Here is a 19,661-nt window from a genome sequence, read left to right on the forward strand (position 1 = left end):
GACACACTCATGTCCTGGGGAGCGTAGAAGCACAAAAACTGTTCAGAGTCACAGACCAGAGACTGAACAGAGACCTAAGTCGCTCTCTGCTGAAGCCCTCACCCACAACAGAAATGAATTCATTTAGAGCCAAACAAGTTCAAGTTCTTGTTTAGGGTCCTTTTTCTGCCCCTGCAACACCTGATCAGCACAGCCTGACCTAAACCAGATGGGTGACTGTAGTTTAAGATAAGTTGCACCTCTATGCTTTGTTATGTATTACAGTGCTTGTCTAAAACCATCTTTCAGCTTTGAGATTAGTCCGTTCCAACAAGCTAGAGGACACAGTCCTTACTGAAACCTGCAAGACCTTATTACCAGGTCAAAATGCACAGCTTCTCTGCTACAGATGGGATGTGGTCACAACTTTCTGCCCCTGCATCAGAGGCAGTACAGAGACTTACAACCATTTACAAGCAGTTCACAACTCACCATCACTCCAAAAACAGTCAAGTGCAAACCTACCATATCATACTACACTTGTCAATCACTCAAGGGGAATTCCTCTTTCACTAGCTCTGAAGTGATCTATTTCATTTCACTTTAACATATTAGAAGCAAATTTACACTTTTTCATCTGTTGGGAAGGGAGAAGGAATGTATGTTAGTGTGGATGGGCAGGGTTGGTGTAAAAGCAGATATAAAGAATGCAAAAATGAATCTGCATTTTTGTAAGCTCAGAAAGACTTGGTATCTCTTAGGAAACGTGTGGGAGAGAAGATTGAAAAGGAGGTGAGAGAAGGAGGGAGCTTCACTATATGGAAATGTTTCCATGAAAACTTGAAGACTTAATAGATCCTTACTCATCTTCCCTCACTCAGGCTATGCAAAACATTAAAGACAGTTATTCCCAAGTATATCTCCTTACAGGTGAAATTTGCCCTGCTGATTTAGCAGAACAGACAGATCTCCATTTAGCAATCAAGATCCACATTGTCTGGTACCTCTATGCAGTATGAGACACCTTATGGCCACACACAGTACAGAATCACAAACATCTGACCCACGCAAGACAGCGCACTGGGCTATATCCAAGAATTACATTTACCATACAAGATTAATAACAGAATGAATAAAACACAAGGTTCTAGGCAAAGAGAATTCTTCTGACCCAAAACATGCAAGACAAGACCTGCTCAGTGTACAGGAAAGAAGCCTGCAGGGAAACCCAGCAAAACCCCACAAAAAGTACATGCCACTACAACTCACTTGCCATTGATGACTCCATCAGGATTGAGCATGGGGACAATCTTGAAAATGAAACATTTCCTCAGGAGATCAGCAATGGGATCGTTGCTCACAAGGAATTCTAGGGTCCCTTTCATAACCCAGCTAGCATTGCTTTCTCCAGGGTGAACACGGGCCATTAGAAAGACATATGGACGACTGTCTGTAAAACAAGAAAAGATTTGAAGATGTTACTCATCGAAGCTGCAGAGGCAGAGTTTTTGAAATTAACCATCATTTCGTAAGCATCCAATAAAAGTTAGAAATAACGTGCACAGCTAAGACAGTCCACTACTTTTGCTGTTTTCAGCTAATGTAGACACAGACTCAGATTTGCAAGAATGATTTTCAGAAGTTGCAACTAGAGCAGTTCAGCTGTTTCTAGTAATACATTTGGCACAGGAGACATAAGCTGTGGGAATTTGGGATAGCAGAAAGGAGTTTCTGTTGTTGTGGTTTTTTTTTTTTTTTTTTTTTTTTTTTTAATCAAAATCTTACTAAACAGTCCATTGATAAGCTCTGATGAACCCCCCTTTCAAAGTAGACTTGCAGCTTGGCAGAGAAAGTTGCCTTGTTATCAGATATGTTATTTGCTGTTCCTGTGAAAAAGCACCCACATTTGGCCTAGTTATAAATCTCCAAAATCTCTCAGTATACATATGCTTAGAAAAGACCAAGTCTGACAGCAGATTCTTTGAAGATCCCATCTGTGTCAAGCATACTCCACGGATGGGCCAAGGAAAAAGGAGAAGGCAGAGGGAGACACCTGCCAGGCAGTGAAAATAAAAAGGAAAGGACAAAGCAATGAGGTGCCTTAAAATGATCCCTTTGTGAGGCGTTCACAAGCTCACGCAGCTGTCACAAGTCAACCTGACAGATTTGCTTTAGTGGAAACCAGTATCTGTCAGGGAATCACAATGATGCCGTGATGTTTTTTCCAGCTCTGTCAGGTGATGTCAGAGCTCAAGCTCTGTTCACTTGCATGAATTGAAGGGACCTCAGTTGACAGGCTTTGGAGAGGTAAAAGGACATAAAACACAATGAAACACATCATCTGAGTGCCCTTGTAAACAAATGCTGAATTAGCAAGTTATGCTCCTTTGCCCTTGGCTCCCAAAGCTGTCCTTCAGTTTTCTAAATGCTTTACAAATCATTAATCAATTAATGTGAAACGGGGAGGTAGCACACCAAGCTGAAAAATATAGTGCTATTAAAGTGCTGTTTAGTGATTTCGCCAACAAGCAAAGACTGCTGGAGCTGAGAACACAAGTGAAATTTTCTCATTTCCCAGAGAAAGAATAAACAATAATTCTTCTTAAATGTATATTCTGTACACTTCTGCTCAATCTGTACATTGTAATACAATACAATTATGTCTTTCAGGGATGCATACAGATTTAGAAATAATCCCCTTTGTACTCTCCCCGCTTCCATGCCTTCCTCTTAAGCATTTGGTGGGCAATACTGCACTGTCAGCTCAAAGAACTCATAGAGAACAATCTTGCTGTGGTCCGGTAAAGCAACCTGAACTCTTTTCTCAATAGCCATACATTTTTATTTTTTTAAATCATTCTTACACCTTATTCTTATACCACACTTTTACACATCATAAACCCAAATTACGTATATACATCACTGAAAATATACCAAGTGCCCAAGTCACATCCCAGCCATTCTGCCTTTTTTTTTCCCAAAATTAGAATACACAATTTCTACTCTGCTCCAGCTAGATGCTGTGCATTACAATCTACCTTAGTAATGCTTTTTAATAGAAACAAGCAAAAAACTAGCTTTCACAAAGACATCAGCTGCATTTTGCCATTTCCAAACATTTTTTTCTTTCTCCCATCTCCATGATTTAGTGCTGTTTTGCAGGCTCATTGCTGAGCTAAACTTATGGGACTGTGCTGTTGTAGTGGAGAATGAGGCTCTTGAGGACTCCTAATGGACAACAGCTGTAAATAGCACAAAGCAAAATAAAACATGTTCTCTTGCAATTGATGAATACAGCTTTAACAACTCTTGTCTCTTCTGTACATTGGGAGAGCACACAGCATGTTAATTGAGAGATTCTTCCCTCAAAGTAAGAAAAGAAAAAGAAAAAAAAAAAAAAACTAAGCAAGGACTTTCTCATCTCTGCTAATTGCAAATACTGTGGGACTGCCAGAGACCTGAGTTCTGTTCTTCTTCTCAAGACCGATATGCCTGTCTGTCCTCATTTGAATGTGAGAAAAGCTTCTAGAGTTTCCTTATCTTAAAACCCAGGAAATGGTTGGGGTAAAGAGAGCAGGCAGACATTATCTACACTGTTTCCCTCTGGGTGACAACAGTGGCAGCCCACAGCTGTAGGGTTCAACCAGGGAGTTCTCTCCACTCCAGTTAAAGCTTCTTTTAATAGCTCCCCTCCTGACAAGCACGATTGCAACTCAGACATCCCATCCACAGGAGAGTCATAACAAAGGTCCGTACCAGTAGGCAAACTGCAGATCTTGTTAAGTGCCTGTTCCCTTCGCAGAAGGCATTGCAGCCAAATCCCATATCAAAGTGCTGCTCTCCCCCCATACTGCACCCAGCGTGAAGACTAATGAAGCACTAAATAGAGCAGAGAGTTGATGTTATGGCCATAACACTTGCTACCCTTGAGACACCTGGGAAAGACAGACCTGACTCTGTGACAGGCAGAAATCACTCAATCTTATAACTGTAAAGCATATCCAGTAATTTATCTGCCTTGAAATTGTTGTGATAACTGTAATAAACATTGCAGCTTATGAAAACAGTAGACAGCAGCATTGGTCAGCTGTGCTCAGTTCACCAGCTGGAAAGCACCAGCCAAGATTTGTGCACTTAGCTGAGCTGCTTCACTTCATTCCTGCCCTGTTACTGCAGTCCTGATCGGGCCAGCTCAGTGCTACCCAGCATAGCCTGCTGGTTTCCACTGGTGCTCAGCTACCCTTCCTATGTCCTATTTCAATCCTAAGCCTCTTGTGACTACCTAGTGTGCCACATCACACCTATCTTCATGACACTGAGCTACAAGTTCTCAAACACATCCCTCGGGGCCCAGAACAGAGCTCAAGTCTTCAAAATCCTCTGGTCAATGCTTAGGCAGAATCCTTCCCAAGTTCTGGGGAAGCTGCCAGAAAGCTCAGGTTAGCCATTTGTCTCTGCAAAGCCCACATGACACATAACCTTCTCCAGGAATGTAAATAATAAAAAGAGAGAGCAGAGGAACCTTTTCATGCTACATAAAGCCTCATCCAACAGATCTTGTCTCATTACTCTGCGTTACATTTCGACATGGCCAGGATTTAACGTGGCACCAACAAAACCAGAGATGAGAGATTAAAGCATCACTGATGCCTCTTGCAAAACTTTGAGCAAAAACCCTTTGAGTAATAATTCTAATGTATCACCTACTTCCCATCTCCCCTTCTCTTCACTCATTTTTAACTGTGGATATATGCATGAAAATAAGAGCTTTGTTCTTTCAGCACTGCTAACTTGCTGCTTAATCTCCTGTCTGTTGTAGGGATCCTCCTCTCATTATGCCATCACCAAGATTCACTAAGAGGTGACTTTGATGTTACTAATCATGGCATCAGTTGGGGAAAGAGCAGCCTGAAAGAAAAGAACAAAACCACATTAACACAGCAGCATCCCTCATCAAGACGAGCACAGAAAGGAAAGGAAATGCAGTTCCAGATGCCCTGACCTGGGCTAAGGTTCTAAATTATATCAAGCTGAGATTTGGGCTGTGCCATTTGTAAAGGGAGAAGGTTTTGAAACAACACAGGATTTTATAAGGAGTCAAAGGGAATTATATACACAGCATGTGAGAAATTCAACCTAGATCCAGGTCTTGACTCAAATTTTTCTGGCTGTGCTTCTGCATACCTCTCTTTCCTTTACCCCCAAGCCCAGGGCCACTAAAACGCAGTGCGTTGTGTTTATTTTTTTTCCTCCCTTTATTTCTAAATACAGCATGAATTTATCATGAGCATTGCACAGATCAAAGGGTCACGTTTACCCCAGGACATAGGAGACAAACCAAGAACGCTAACTCTCCCTCCCAACTTAATTATCTGTGACCACTACAGCTTATTCTGAGTGTCAAATGATAGGGAAAAAGGAGCACCAAATGTAGCTCTTCCATGCATGTCACGGCTGCGTCCTGCTCTGGATACATCTGATATGCCCAAGGCTGCATAGTTACGCAAAGTCAGAGAGAAGACAGGATATGGTGTGATGTACAATGAATATATTAAAGTTTGAAAAAAAAATTACTTCAAATACCGAGATCACAGAAAACATGAGACTGATCTGAGGCAGAATCTGTGTCAGACACTTTGCTCTCCTCCTAAAGCTTTTCCTCTAGTTGTCAGTCTTTCAGTTACTTTAAGATACAATTCTTTCCTCCCCCATTCTTCCCCCACCCCAACGTTACTGTCTCCTTGCTGACCCTGCTTTTGGCTAAATGCTGCAGAAGCAGACATGTCTTGTGACAGAGGCAGAACACAGAGTCTGGCAGGACCAGCTGTTGTTTTCCAGAATTATCAAGGAGCTATTTCTCCCTTAAACACACTTCCATTATATGCATTATTACTCTTACCTATGGCAAAGAAGTGAACACTACAAATTGCCTTGGCTAGCTTTTCTCTACCTTCATAGCGTGGTGGGGGTGTTTCAGGCTCCAAGTTGCTTGGCAACCTCCTTTTGTGCATGGGTTTTATGAATTCATTCACCTTTGAATCAGAGATGATTGGGGAGATGCATGTGGGTATAAAGCAACCAGCCCTGGTGCAGCCTGACATCCTATTGCTGCTGGTCCCAGTCTGCAGTGACTTACTCGCATTCACTGGCGTGCCTGCATATTTACACTAACTTCCTTTAGGTCCTTGTTCACACAAGTCTTGCATCAAGCCACTCCACTACATTTCCCGGAATAGTGTCAGGACTATGCCTATAGCTACATAGGTCATCCTCATCACTAGGGCATCCTAGTTGCCCCTTTAGAAATTTGATCCATGAAACCCTGTAGTACTCTGGAATGAACTCTTATGTCCTGAGAGCTGCTGGAATCACTATTCCAGTCTACACAGCATCTCAACATCTTCTTTTTATCTCTGCAATGCAAGGCATCTGCTTTCTATTTAAGATCAGATAGTTAAAAGTGTTAAACGTTAGCCATTAGTGACATCAGAAATATTTTATTTCATCGTGATATTTTCATCATCAGGACTTCTTCACACAAATAGATCAAAAATAGGTATAGAAAGTTCTCTCTTGCCCTCTCCATTACTGACAGTCTTAGAACTTTTAAGAACAGAATAATATAATTACTGGGATTTCTTTAATAATTACCTTCCAAAGCTCCTCTATTATCCTTAAGTCTACTAGTTGCAAGCTTCTGTGCATGTGTTAGTGTGCCCTTTGAAAGCACCAAGAAACAAACACTAAAATAATCTCCAAGAATCTTCACAACAGATTATCTAGGTAGCTGATGTATGGAGTTCCAGATTTTCTGTCAAAAGCAGGCAAAGCTCCATCATCCCCTGCTTCCATAACACACACATTAGTCTTAATTTTTTCTATGGCAGCAGGTGATTTCAGATACTCAAGTATTTTGTACTGCCATGTCCTGACCATCAATCCATATGATTTTCAACCAGCATAGGAAAAACACAGATTGCATTGCAGAAATGGAACACCCCTGAGACATGGCAAGTAGAAAAGAGAAATATTTTCAAGTTAGGTGTGCTTGTGGCTCTAACTTTCTGGGTTCTTCATATCAGGATAACAACACTGGGCTGAGAGAGGAGCCAGTCAGTGGCTGCCCAAAAGACTGGAAGACACTGGAGCAGAGATCCATCAAAACAGACTACAATCCTATTCTCATTCATTATAAACAGCGCAGTGGAATTATTGCCCTAAATGTTCCCATGCCTAAAAGAAGATACGGGCAGGCCATAAGTGCAGCAGAGACCTGCAGCATAACTGCTGCACAGGCTGAGTACAGAAATCCATAGAGCTATGAAATCCATGGGCTGTTTTCCGAGAGAAGGATTTCATCTGAAATGAAATCAGGCAGGAGGAGCAGACTGAAAAAGCTTCCATTGTCATAAAAATATCTCCCTGGGTAATCCGCAGTGATGGAAAAAGGAAACTCTGATAATTTATGTGACAGTTTAATGGGATTTTGGTGACACATGATACTTTAGAAAGAATTTGCCCAAATAGGACAGACAGGACTTTAATAAGGCTTCAGCTCCACAACAGCAAATATTCTCACCCTTTACTTTTACATTTCATCCTACATATCCACTATTCACCCACAGCCCATCTATCTCATTTGCAGGGCACATTTCAGTATTGTGAGAGCAACAGCAATTCTGCACTTTCTGGAGACATCCCTGACCAGAGAGACCTCTGAGTATCTGATCCCTGAAGGGATCAAGTTGACCGTGCACCTACAGGGCAGAGCATCAGAGCTTTGAATTCTGAACCATAAGCTGCCCTCAGGCCACATCCCCAGCTCTGTGGATATCCTTAATAGCTCCTCTGCAGAAATCAAGGGTAGCAGATGGACAGGACAGTCTGCAGCAGGAATCACTTGCAGTGGGGATGCCCCCAGAGTACACTCCAGGAGTAAATGGCTTTCACGCTGAGCAATGCCTCAACCTATGCTTTTTGTTTATGAGAGACAGCCTTTACCCCAGTGTAATACCCCCATGCCCTTCACTGCCATCACTTTGCGAACAGGCACAGCAGCAAAAGGAATTGCTTACAGTACTAAACCAGGGTGAAGCCAGGGTTAATGGGATGAAACTTCACAGAGGAACATTTAGGTTGAATATCAGTGAATTATATTGAAGAGTCTCCCCTGTGGAGAGGTAGAAGTTAACATTAAAAATACGTTGCCCAGAGCACTAGAAGCCATTCTGTACATAACAATCTTGCAGTAGCTGGGGACAGAGATAACCCAACAAGCTTTTATTTTCTTTCTTATTTCTATGGATCCACTTCTGAAGCCCTTACTTTTCTAGAATAGCTCCTTGCTGAATCTGGGCAGGAGAGGAATGATCAAAAGCTGTGTGAAGACCTCAATGTTTTGCCCAGTCTGTTACCACAGGAGGCAAAGATCAACTTGGGACCCACAACTTGGTCCGTTAGCCCTAAAATGGGCATGGAAAATAGAGCACCTATCAACATTTCTCTCACCATTGGGAAAAACAGCCAAATTTCACAACGGAAAACTTACTTTCCTGTTTAGTCCTTCAAGCAATTCTGCTCTACCAAAGTTGAGTTCTGTAGTAAAGTGAAGCTTTTTGCTTGTACAGAACAGAAATTTAAATGCCACCTAATGCCACCTGCATCATAAAGTAATGCTCATTCTTAAACAAGAGTTGTGTCTTTAAGATGTACAGATCCAATCTGTCTCTGACTTGAGGTCTTCCTCAGGGAACGACTTGTAAGAAATAAAATATATTAAAAGGAAGTGCAATCAGAGCATCCCATTATCAAAGGGATAAAATATCAATTTTTGTCAAGATAAAAAGCATTGCAGATTGGTTCTGATGGGAAAAATTAAATTCTTGGTCTTCACTTGATTTGATATTTATCACTCCACTGCTCTAGAAATATCCTGTCAGGGAATGTTTCTTAAAAATATTATCATGTATTTCTCCTGCAGTTAGCAAGCTGTGAGGGTTTTAACTTGTGTGCTTTGGTACACATGAAAAACTCATAGGAAGGGAGAAAAAGGAAAGAAAACAGTCTACAAAATGCACCTTCTAATACTTAATTGTGTCAACATCTTAATAACGAACCTTTTGCCAATTCACCTCATCTGGGGTATCACTAAATCGATTCTTACCTCACCACTGTTCTAGAACTGTCTTGCCAAGAGCTGATCCCAAAAGGAGTTCTCTCTTTCCACATACAAGAAACATAAGGAAAACCCCCCAGAACTGGTCTTCTAATTTTGAACAATGAATCTGGTCTTGATAGCAAGTTCTTAGATGAACTCCCCATACAATTGAGCAAAAGAATGCAAGAAAACAAGCAATATAAAAGGCTTTTCAGTGAGATCATTGTGACAACAGAACTGGTGTCATCCCCATGATCTTGCAAAATGACATAAGCAAAAACATTTTTCATATTCTAGACTATGTGATGTATATAACATGCACAAAGGGTTTGACTGAACTGGAAATGTTTAGCACCGCAGTGATGTGGAAATAAGATCTTTAAACAGATCATCCTACTGTCCATCCAGGATTGGTGCAGATCCCTGCATCCATCAGCCTTGACAAGAAGCTTACTTCTACATAAATAATTTTATCATGATAAAGAATTAAGTGGGATGCACTAAAACTTTGTGTCTAAAACATGATAAATGGAACTTCATCACTTTTCCCTCCTGAAATGTTTAGGACAACTCATATCAGTAACTGGTTTAATATTAGTGGTTAGTCCTAACCCCAATTCCCCTACTGCCAAACGGCAATCTAGAAATATTAGAGTTTTAACAGCTTGTTTTCAAACCCTCATCAGAACACAGGCTCTCAGTAGTTGTTTAGGCCATGAAAAGAACGTAAATTCATACCACAAGCAAGTTTGACTACTGATATACCCTAAGGATGACCAGAGAAACGGGAACCCATGGCATAATCAGAAACTCAGAATACTCAACAGAAAGATGGGCAGAGCAAAATGTGCCAATGCAATGAAATAGATAACATGAGAAAGTTTCGAGCAGTACATGGTAAGACACTGAGAAGTCACAATCTAAGGTCAGAAAGAAATTCTTCCCTTCAGATGCTTGTGAAGTGATTTCTAACGAATCATGTCTTTCTGCATCAATCATGATGGGGAGCTGAATGTCAAGCTAGGAAGACTACTAGTCTGAGGAAAAATATTTCTTCTTAGGAATAAGATGGCAGAAAGGCTAGGCAAAAGAACTTTTTTTTTTCCTCTTTCTCCCAAAAGTTACAACAAAGCACAGAGGAGAGAAAAAAAAAGCTACTCATGAATAAAGGACTCAGGCTGCAGAACAGCCTTGGCAGTATCAGAAGGCAAACTAATAGAAGTAAACATGTCTTGTAGAATTAAACGTGTAATGTCCAGGATTCAGTTGCTTTTCCTTTCACATTACATTACGTATCACTGCAAAAGTGGAAGTTTTCATACAAAAGATGTTCTTTAATTAATAGTTTAATTGTTATCCAATTTATTTTAAAAATCTTTATAAAGTTATTTTTGTCAAATAATTTAACAGTATGAGTGATGGCTGCTGATCAGTCTGAATTTCTGACGTGTAGTACAGACTAGCTTCAGGAAACTGATAGTGCGTAACATGTTTCTTCAGTCAAGGTGCCTTCCTTCATTTTCAACCCAACATTTCCCTAGCAGAACTCTTCCAGCTTTCAAATCCATACATTGTTGCTCAGTCATTCTTTACAGCACCATCGGATCTCTAGGATGAGTTCTGCTTTTACTTGACACGAAGCACTCACACTGAAACCATTATATTTCAGAGCATTCACTACCACTTCATCTTCTGCTCTATAAACTATCAGAATGCTTTTAAAAGAATCACTTATTTAAATAAAAGAAAATCACTGCAAATCATGGTCATGACAGGCTAATGGCAAGAATTGCAAAGATGAATCAGTGTCCTTCTGTGTCTAACAAAGCTTCTTACACCAATACATTGTTTGCAAAAAAAAAATCTACCTAATGCTTTCTAACTGCAAGAATACAAATAACAACCTTCACCTGTCATCTAACATCCCCATGAACCTCAAAATCAAAAGGTCTCCTTAAATTATTTTTGTTTTCTATATTAGTTAGCAAGCTTTCTTCATGGATGAAGAAACCAACCACTCAGTTTCACTGCCTGTTTGTAATACAAATTCATTTCAGAGCTTGTATGTATTAGATGCATGCTTTAATTTGATTTATTTTATTTGATTTCTATTAAATTACATTTGAGGCAGGTTAGCAGATGGCCTCATGGGGAGCATCTTACCAGCATTACCCTGTGTGCAAACAGCAATTATTTTATCTGGGTTGAGCCCAATTTCAAGTCACATCTTGATAAGCTAACAAATAAGGTCGCAGTATCTGCATTCCAAGTGATATCCCAACTGGTGGGAAAGAAGCTTGACAAGCTCGAAGGTGGGTTCTGGGAGCGTTCTGATTAAAAGGGTATGATGTGAAAGAAATTAAGCAGCAAGTCACCTTGCTGAGTGTTGATTGAGCTGCGATGAGCAGGAGCTTTGTTTCAAGTCTATCTACAGACATTCTACATAGCTCGCAGGCCCATCACCTATGTCAGCACAGAGACTACATGTAGCTACATTTATTGCTCATTCACAGTTAGTAAGTGCTAAACGCAGGCAGAATATAGAGAGTGGGGGCAACAAGACTCCAGAGGCCTTCACATGTCTCTTGCTTATTCTTTTGCCTCTGGCTAGTTACTCTTTGTGCAGAACAATTCCTGTGTGTTGGATTATGCTTCACGGTGACCCTCTTGCTGTATTTTCGCCCTTTCAAAATGCTTGACAAAGCCGTCACAGGAGTTTGGCATCTGGAAGCTGTGACAGACACTATACGACCTGATTCATAAAACATAACTAAACAGCTTGTGCTGCCAGGGGCCGGGATTTACAGGACTGTGTTTCAAGAACAGCCTTCGATGCCTGCTCTACTGAATGCACTTTCCCACTCTGCTACAAAACAAATTCCCAAGCTGCATTAGGGTGACCTGCAACGCTATGAAATGACAAAGCAGATGAGACACTAATCTTGTTAGAGTCTACCCTGTCTCCTGCTGGTCAAGAAGGGGAAAGGAATGACCTTGGCACTGGCTGCACCTTTTACACCACGTTACAGGGGAGGGAACACTATAAAAAAAAAAAATAAGACTAAGACATCATTTTTCAGAAATTACTCCAGCACAGCAAGCACAAAGAAAAAAAGTCACAGATAATTTCTGCTGTGTTATCCACTTATCCACTACTGACTCATTTTTACAATAAACGCCTCCCTACATTTTCTTCCTGTAGGTACAGCCTTACCAATGATGTATTTAAGGACTTTCTGCCCTCTCAACCGTCCACCTTTTTTCTTCATTTTCACTTCAGTCACAGTCTTCAGGTAGGTGCTTATGGTGGTACCTAAAGGTCCTTTGGAAGACTTGTCAAAGCCTGATGCCAGCAAAAATAAATCCCAATCTCACTCATCATCTTCTGAAAGACTTCACATGTTTCAAGCATATTCCAGTTTAACAACACAGGGTTTTAAAGAACAAGCAAATTGCCAAAGGATAACATACATATCAGTCACTGAGTTCAAGCTCAGTTTCCAAAGTCCCAATTATGAAGTATTTTGTGTCATCCACATTCACTTGAGAATTGAATTTCCACATGAACCATGACTTCAGAGTACTTCCTCCTATTTTTGCTTTGGTATTTAGTTCATCAGTCATGAAAATTAATTGAATCTGGAACCTAAATATTATCAGAATAGTCCCTCCTCAGTTATGTTGTCTTATATCATGATACTACAGCATAGCTGTCAATTTCATATTGAAACCCACCCATGCTTCCCAAAATTAGTACATACATACACCTTTGCAGAGTGCTACAATATTCCTGCATCAATCATTATTATGTCTCATTTTCAGACTTGAGGAGAAAAGTGGTGTTTGCAGATCAGTAAAAAAAAAAAAAATAAATAAAGTAAAATAAAATGGTATGAAATCAGTAAGTTCAGACCAAGGGAAGAATGAGGAAAGAAAATGGGAACTTGTAGTAGGTCTGCTTTTTCTTAAGGGAGAAAAAAAAGTCTAGAACACTTGGCAAAGACTCACAAGACAATTCCATAATGCCTTTTCATGTTTTCCCCGAGTCATCCAAAACTCCTCATTTATCTGTGGGTCAAGATATACCTCCAACCCCATTCTGACTTGTTCATTCACTCACGCTTACCCACCAGTTCACCCCACCAGATTTTTAATACAAAATACAGCTTATTTCACCTAACATCTTGTCCATTTCAGACAAAAACAGCAACCTGGCTAAGCAAGCAAATCTTCAAAACAGTTTGTTAAACAACTTTAATGAAGACAGAAGAGAAAAAGCTTGTAAAAAAAATTACCAAGTGGCAGAGAAATTACTCCCCCCTGCTCCAGCCACAACTAAGTAGTACGACAATTACAATTGAGAGAGAAAATTGAATTCTAAATGCGCTGGTGATTTGATAGATATTTTCTGAGTGTTACTGAGAAAATGCCTTCTTTGGGAAAAAGTTAAGATCTGGAACAAGTCCTGTTGGTTCTGGGACCTAATTCCATTATGCAAACTTCATTAACGTAAAGGTAAGATGGAGTGGAGAGAAAAGGCACGGAACATCTCTAGGATGCCTTAAGAAAAATTGTTCTGACAGGACTATAAGAGTCCTATATCAATATTTGGGCAGCCTGCTTACGCATATAACAGGTAAATGGTGACTTCAAAATTCAATAGCTTCCTGTGTTGTTTTTTTCTTTTCCCCTTCCCCTCCTCTCTTCTGGAATAGAAGACCAGGGAAACAGGAGACACACTGACTAGTATTTTTCCTTCTGCTACTCAATTCTGCAAAGTCATGTAACAAAATGAAGCAGTAGAAATTGCAGAAAAAGAAAAGCAACCTAAAATGAGTGAAAGACCTGATGCATCTAGTTTTGTCAGCTAGAAACTAATATCCATCAGTCACAAAAAAAAAAAAAAAAAAAAAAAAAAAAATTCTGAAAAGATACCCTTCAAGTTCAGCTCTCTACAAACACTGGTGCACTTTGCAGCATCTACCATGTCAACTAGTTGATCTTATCAGCACATTTACAGTCTGAATGTAGCAGCTGTCTCCACTTGTTTATTGGCAATTTCTATTTCTGCATTAGAAACAGTTGGTCAAGCTCAGAGAGCTAACAAGTTTCTCTGATGTAGAGATGGACAAATCCTCTCATTAACTGAAGAGTATTTTAAAAATCATTACAGTGTATTTTCAGTCTTATTTCATTTTATATATAACTGCAGCCCATTAACTGCAAATTTCTTCCAGAATCTGTCAGTTACAAGCAACAAGAAGTGTCAGCCAGTGGCGCCTGCAAAACTATGAGTTTCAATATACTGCTGTACTTATTTTACTGAGATAAGATTGGCTGTATCAGTCACATAGAAGTGATCCTGTTCTAGAATTAGAGAAATGAAACTCAGTTAAACAGATCAAATAGAAACCTACAGAGAAGCTCACAGCAAAACCAATTTACACATAAAAATTACAAATAGCAGGTGTTCAGTATTACAGATACCAAAACAAGGGAAAACCAAGCACACACCATGCATTGCAAAAGTGTCCCCTCACCCACTAAGGCTCTCTGGTATATTAATACTAGAATCTACACAAAGGAATACTATCCACTATGTTTCACATGACTGTGGAACTGCTCGCATCAACGTGGGCAGAGTAGTAGAAGAACCTGCCTGCAGCTCTGGCAAACAAGTAGTAAAGCTGCTCCATACAACCCAAACAACACCAGTAATTTATAATACACGACTAGTTAGGTCAGCCTTTATTAGACAGAAGCACATAGCTCCTAACATGAAATCCAGAAATTGGAACACTGTTATCCAGAAAGTTTACAAAGCCTTGAAGTATTAGGGCTTTTTTGTTTTAAAACAAGTTGTGTATTTTTTAAAGTGAGTTTAAAAAATGTTTATTTTGTTTAAAGTAAGCTGCAATAGACAGTCCCTCTAAACCAGTCAGCCAAGATTTAAAGGGTAAAGATGACAACAACATGAAAGTTATGATGACACCCACAGTGTTTCCCAGTGGTCTGCCTGCTCTGTATATTGACGTGTTTGCCTTTGCATGGCAGAAGCCTATGGTTAGAGACTGCAAAATGCAAGATTCACTGGATTATGAGAGAACAGTGAGAGAACATCTAAGAGTAGCAGATTCTCTGGAAGCAGGGTGTGCTATTGTTCCTGCCACAACCTAGCAATTCTTTAGCACAGTTTGTGCCAGACTTAACCATCTTCCCCTAACCTATCCCTAAGTTGAGTTCCCAAACCAACAGCAATAGTTTATTAGGAGAGTAGCAGAGTCCACACTTTGCCCGCTCTGTCCAATCTCATTACTGAGTCCAGGTCAAAGAATAGTTTGTTCCCATGAGATCATCAGGCACCAAAAAGCAATGTATATCTAGCTCAATCTGCAATCACAGCATCTGGGCCAGCAAAGAAAAAAATACTGGAGACGGACACCGTTCTCTGTGACAGCAAGCACACTTATTTGAGCCTGACATCAGCCCATACATATGCTACACTCAGTGAGCTTTCCAGCTATGGATTACTCCTTTTCACAAGAGCAACCTGCCAACTGACCTGCCCTTCACTCCCTGACCACAGCTTGCCTGGTACTTAGCAAAGAGGAGGTACAACTAAACAGAAAGGAGGACAATTGGTCACTGTGACAGCTCAGCAGCTCATCTCCTTTTCTTAGAGGAGCACTTCTTAATTGCCTTACAGATAGCAGACAAGACAGAGCAGGCAGAAAAGAACATTGTACACAGGCAATGCTTGTGTAAAACTCCACTACAAAACTCCAGTTTCTTGCCTTACAGCAAGTCTCCACCTCGGCAGCCACGAGTCCCTCTTACTGGCCTTTAAGGACAAAAAGTGCTCCACAAACTACCGTACCATCCACAACTCCAGCAGGAAGCTGAAATCTGCAATCAACTGATTGTTTTGTCAGCTAGAAACATGTGTGCAGCAGCAAACCCAACTACCTCCAGGCCAACCCACTTTACCCTGTATCAGGAGGTGCTCTAGAGCCTGTAAGTGGTGAAAAACAATAACCTGTGCAGTAAAGACACATAACTAATTGGGCAACATTGTGACCAGCTGGAAGAAACCCCTTCCTGACCTCTGCTTTACCTTGAGGCATAAGCATTAGCTCTTCACCCCTTCTAAGCATATTGCTTATAACAATATTCAGTCTGCAGTCAATCTGACCCTAAAATTATGTCCTCCCTCACAGAGCCTCTCTCTGTCATATTGAGAACAAATTTAACTCAATTTGAATGCTTCCTTGGCTAATTTATACAGTACCACATTGACCTTTTAGCGTATGCCCCACAGTACCATATGTGACTGGAATTTATAGCCGGAGGGGGGAAATGTGCAGCTCACTGAAACACATTTGTTGTGTTGTTGGTGTTGTTTTTTTTTTTTCTTTTTCTTTTTCTTTTTCTTTCCTTCATGCCGTGATTTGAAGTTGATAAGAGAAGCCTAGTAGCCGTTCAATGCTCATTCACCATTTCAGGGAGTAAAAGCTGTCTGGAGGCTCTGATGGGCTATATTTCAATACCTCTACCAGATACACAGATTGACCATTGGAAGCACAGCATCTGCAGGTCTTTCTGAAGCCTTTCCCCCTAAGGGAGAGATGATGAATTATTTTTTCCCCCTTTTATGAAGGTGAGAATTTGGACAACCTATTACTGTGATAGAATCTTGTAACTCCACTGCAGCAAGGCTAGGACACAGGGGTGTTGTAAGACAGGTGTGTTCCAAACAGCTGTCTATAAATTTCTGAAGCAACAAGAAATAAGCATGAACTCCCCCAAACCTTTTCCAGTTTCATTCAGAATTTTCAATGCCTTATATCAAAAATCCAAGTTGTACCATGCACCTGCGAGAAGGCACCTCAGAGGCATTTAAAAACAAATCACTAATGAAAATAATTATGACAGTTATGTACTGATTTAGATTTTCAAGATGTTTAATTCATTAACATTTCAGAAAAGGCTCTGATACACTGGAAGAATGGGGCATATACAGTGCTGAAAGCTACTGATATTCTAGCCCAAGTCTGTACCAACCAAGAAGACATTGCTAACTCATATTCCAGAAAATGCTGTTAATCACAGTATTTATTCTCTGGAAAGGATATGCAAAGGTTACAAGTCTCTTAGGACAAAGATGAGACTAATAATTCAAAAAAAAAAAAAGGGAAGGGCAATAGAACAAAAATTAAAGAAAGGGAAGAAAACTGCATAGCACAATCTACTAAGAAGGGAACTTAGAACAAATCTCCAAATTTCAGAATGAAGGCTCTTTTTAAAAATAATAATAATAAAAAAATGACACACAGACACACACCACCACTGTGAAAAACTACAGATGAATGAAGAAGATCCATAGCAGCACAAATTATCTCACTTCAGATAGTTGTCCCACTAGCATGCACAAAGGGTGGGAGAGGAAAGAGATTACACTATTTGCTTTCTCCTTTTGCAAAATAACATTGTTAGTTGCTTATGCTCCAAGGCACATTTTTCATGATCTTCAATTCAGTGTTTTCTGTGCTCTGCTTGCTGTCTTGACCATTGGATTCAATATGTTAATAGACATTTTGCTAAACTCACAGAAGGCTGACCGTGGCATCAGTGCTGTGCTAGCTGAGTGAGTCCCACTGAATGCTGGAGGTCAAAGAACAAGTGATTCATTATGAAAAACACTGGCCTCAGTCCGCAGACAGCCCCAAATCTATCTCACAAATTTCATATTCCACTCAACCAGCTTCCACATTTATGGTTGCAGACTGAATATTCAAACAGGAACACAATTTTGCAGAAATTTGTCTGTAAATAGCACACCATTCAGGGCATTGCAATGGGCTGCCACGTTGTTATGACTGGGATATCAGAAAAGAAAAAAAAAAAAAAAGAAAGAAAAGATGTTTCAAATTGAAAGACAATCTTGAAAAATTTAGAGCACACACTGCTGGTGTTACATATTTAGAGAGCTTTACTTTGGCTTTAGATGCCTGACAAACTACCTATTCAAGCAGAAAAAGTTCATATTCACAATTCTGTAACTATTTAGCATTGCAGAATACATGACATCCTTATTCATCCATTCTTTACTGCATTAAAACAGAATCACAGTTTTCACTACAGCTGACTTCTTGTCACCAAAAACAAAGTGTTTGGTACAAAGCAAGAGAGAAACCAGCACCTCCACAAATTGGGAATAAATCTTCAACTCAAGGGGATACGCAGATAAAAAAAAAAAAAAAAAAAAAAAAAAAAAAAAATCACTATTGCAGACACAAGAATCAAGCAAAAATATTTTGTTTTTTCCCTCCACAGTTTGCTATAATCTTCTCATTTAATTTCTATACAAAATAAAATCTGTTCATTTTTAAATATAATCACAGGTAAGGAATAGAAATAGAAAAGAAGGAGATGAAATAAAAAAGCAGTAAATATTCCATAAATTGAATACTTTAAGGAAGTGTAATGCTCGTGGACTTCTCTGCATAAAATTGCAATTTGGATCACGTTAAGTACCTAAGTAGGCAGAAAGACAATCTGAGACAATATCTTCTGTTCAGATTCAATGGAAATGCCATTTAATAGAAGGCCTCTACTTCAGGAGCTGAGGCTTTCTTAAAGTATTGGTTTCTTCCCTGAGACTTTCATCAGTAGTAGCAATGGTGCTTTTTGTTGTATGATATTTGCAATTATCATCATAGATTGGTTTGGGTTGAAAGGGACCTTAAAGATCATCTAGTTGCAACTCCCTTGCCATGAGTATGGGCAACTACCACTAAAGGAATATTCCACTATTATAAAAGCATATTCATCCTTTCCACAGAAACCACTGAGCATCCAGACAGAAATATTGGAAACTGAATTGCTCTATGAATAGTTGGCAAACAGGTGTGACCTAAGGGCTCGGGAGCATTGGTTATGCCGTGTGTATGTGTGTTGGAGAAAGTACAGAATGCAATGCCATTAAGAGAACAACAGATGTGCTTGCCATTGTGAACTGTTTCCAACAAGCACAATGCCAGGTTAGCACTTCAGCTGAATTGCTACAGGCAGTTCTTCTGACTGCTCGAAAGATCATTACTAATCAAAGCAGGTCATTCTGCCTCCCTACTTCAGCACTGTCAGATGAGAGCTTCCTTTAAAGAGTGCATTTTCCTTTTGGGTGGGCTAACTCCAATAAGGCATTGATCTAATTTGATCCCCATTTCATTAGGAGATGTGTCATCTCCAGCTTTAAAAAAGTTATTCAAGAGAACAGAGCATGAGTCTTTAATAATTAACATGCAACACTGGTTGCTGCCATGCAGGGAGTAGGCACAGTTATTATAACTTGAAGTCAATAATTCATAAACTATAATGCATTATTAATCAATTATCGAGGCCTGAATTACATTTAATGAGATTAAGCTGATTGGAGCACTAAGGTATTTGAATCATATTGATTTAATCAATGTGCTTAATTAAACTGTGTACTTTTTCCACATGATCATTATTTCCCAGTATCCTG

The 19,661-nt window shown here is 39.8% G+C and overlaps 1 protein-coding gene across 1 annotated transcript in view; it reads right to left on the bottom strand.

Moving 5' to 3' along the window:
* AGBL1 (AGBL carboxypeptidase 1) overlaps positions 1-19,661 on the bottom strand; it is a gene marked incomplete at both ends in the record, with an annotated part of 284,899 nt that overhangs the window by 175,867 nt on the left and 89,371 nt on the right. The window contains one exon of the mRNA XM_084293364.1: positions 1,249-1,429. Coding sequence (XP_084149490.1) covers positions 1,249-1,429 — 181 coding nt within the window. The remainder of the gene's footprint in view (positions 1-1,248; positions 1,430-19,661) is intronic.

The sequence above is a fragment of the Netta rufina genome (assembly GCF_964035555.1).
Source record: "Netta rufina genome assembly, chromosome: 11".
Lineage (NCBI taxonomy): Eukaryota > Metazoa > Chordata > Aves > Anseriformes > Anatidae > Netta > Netta rufina.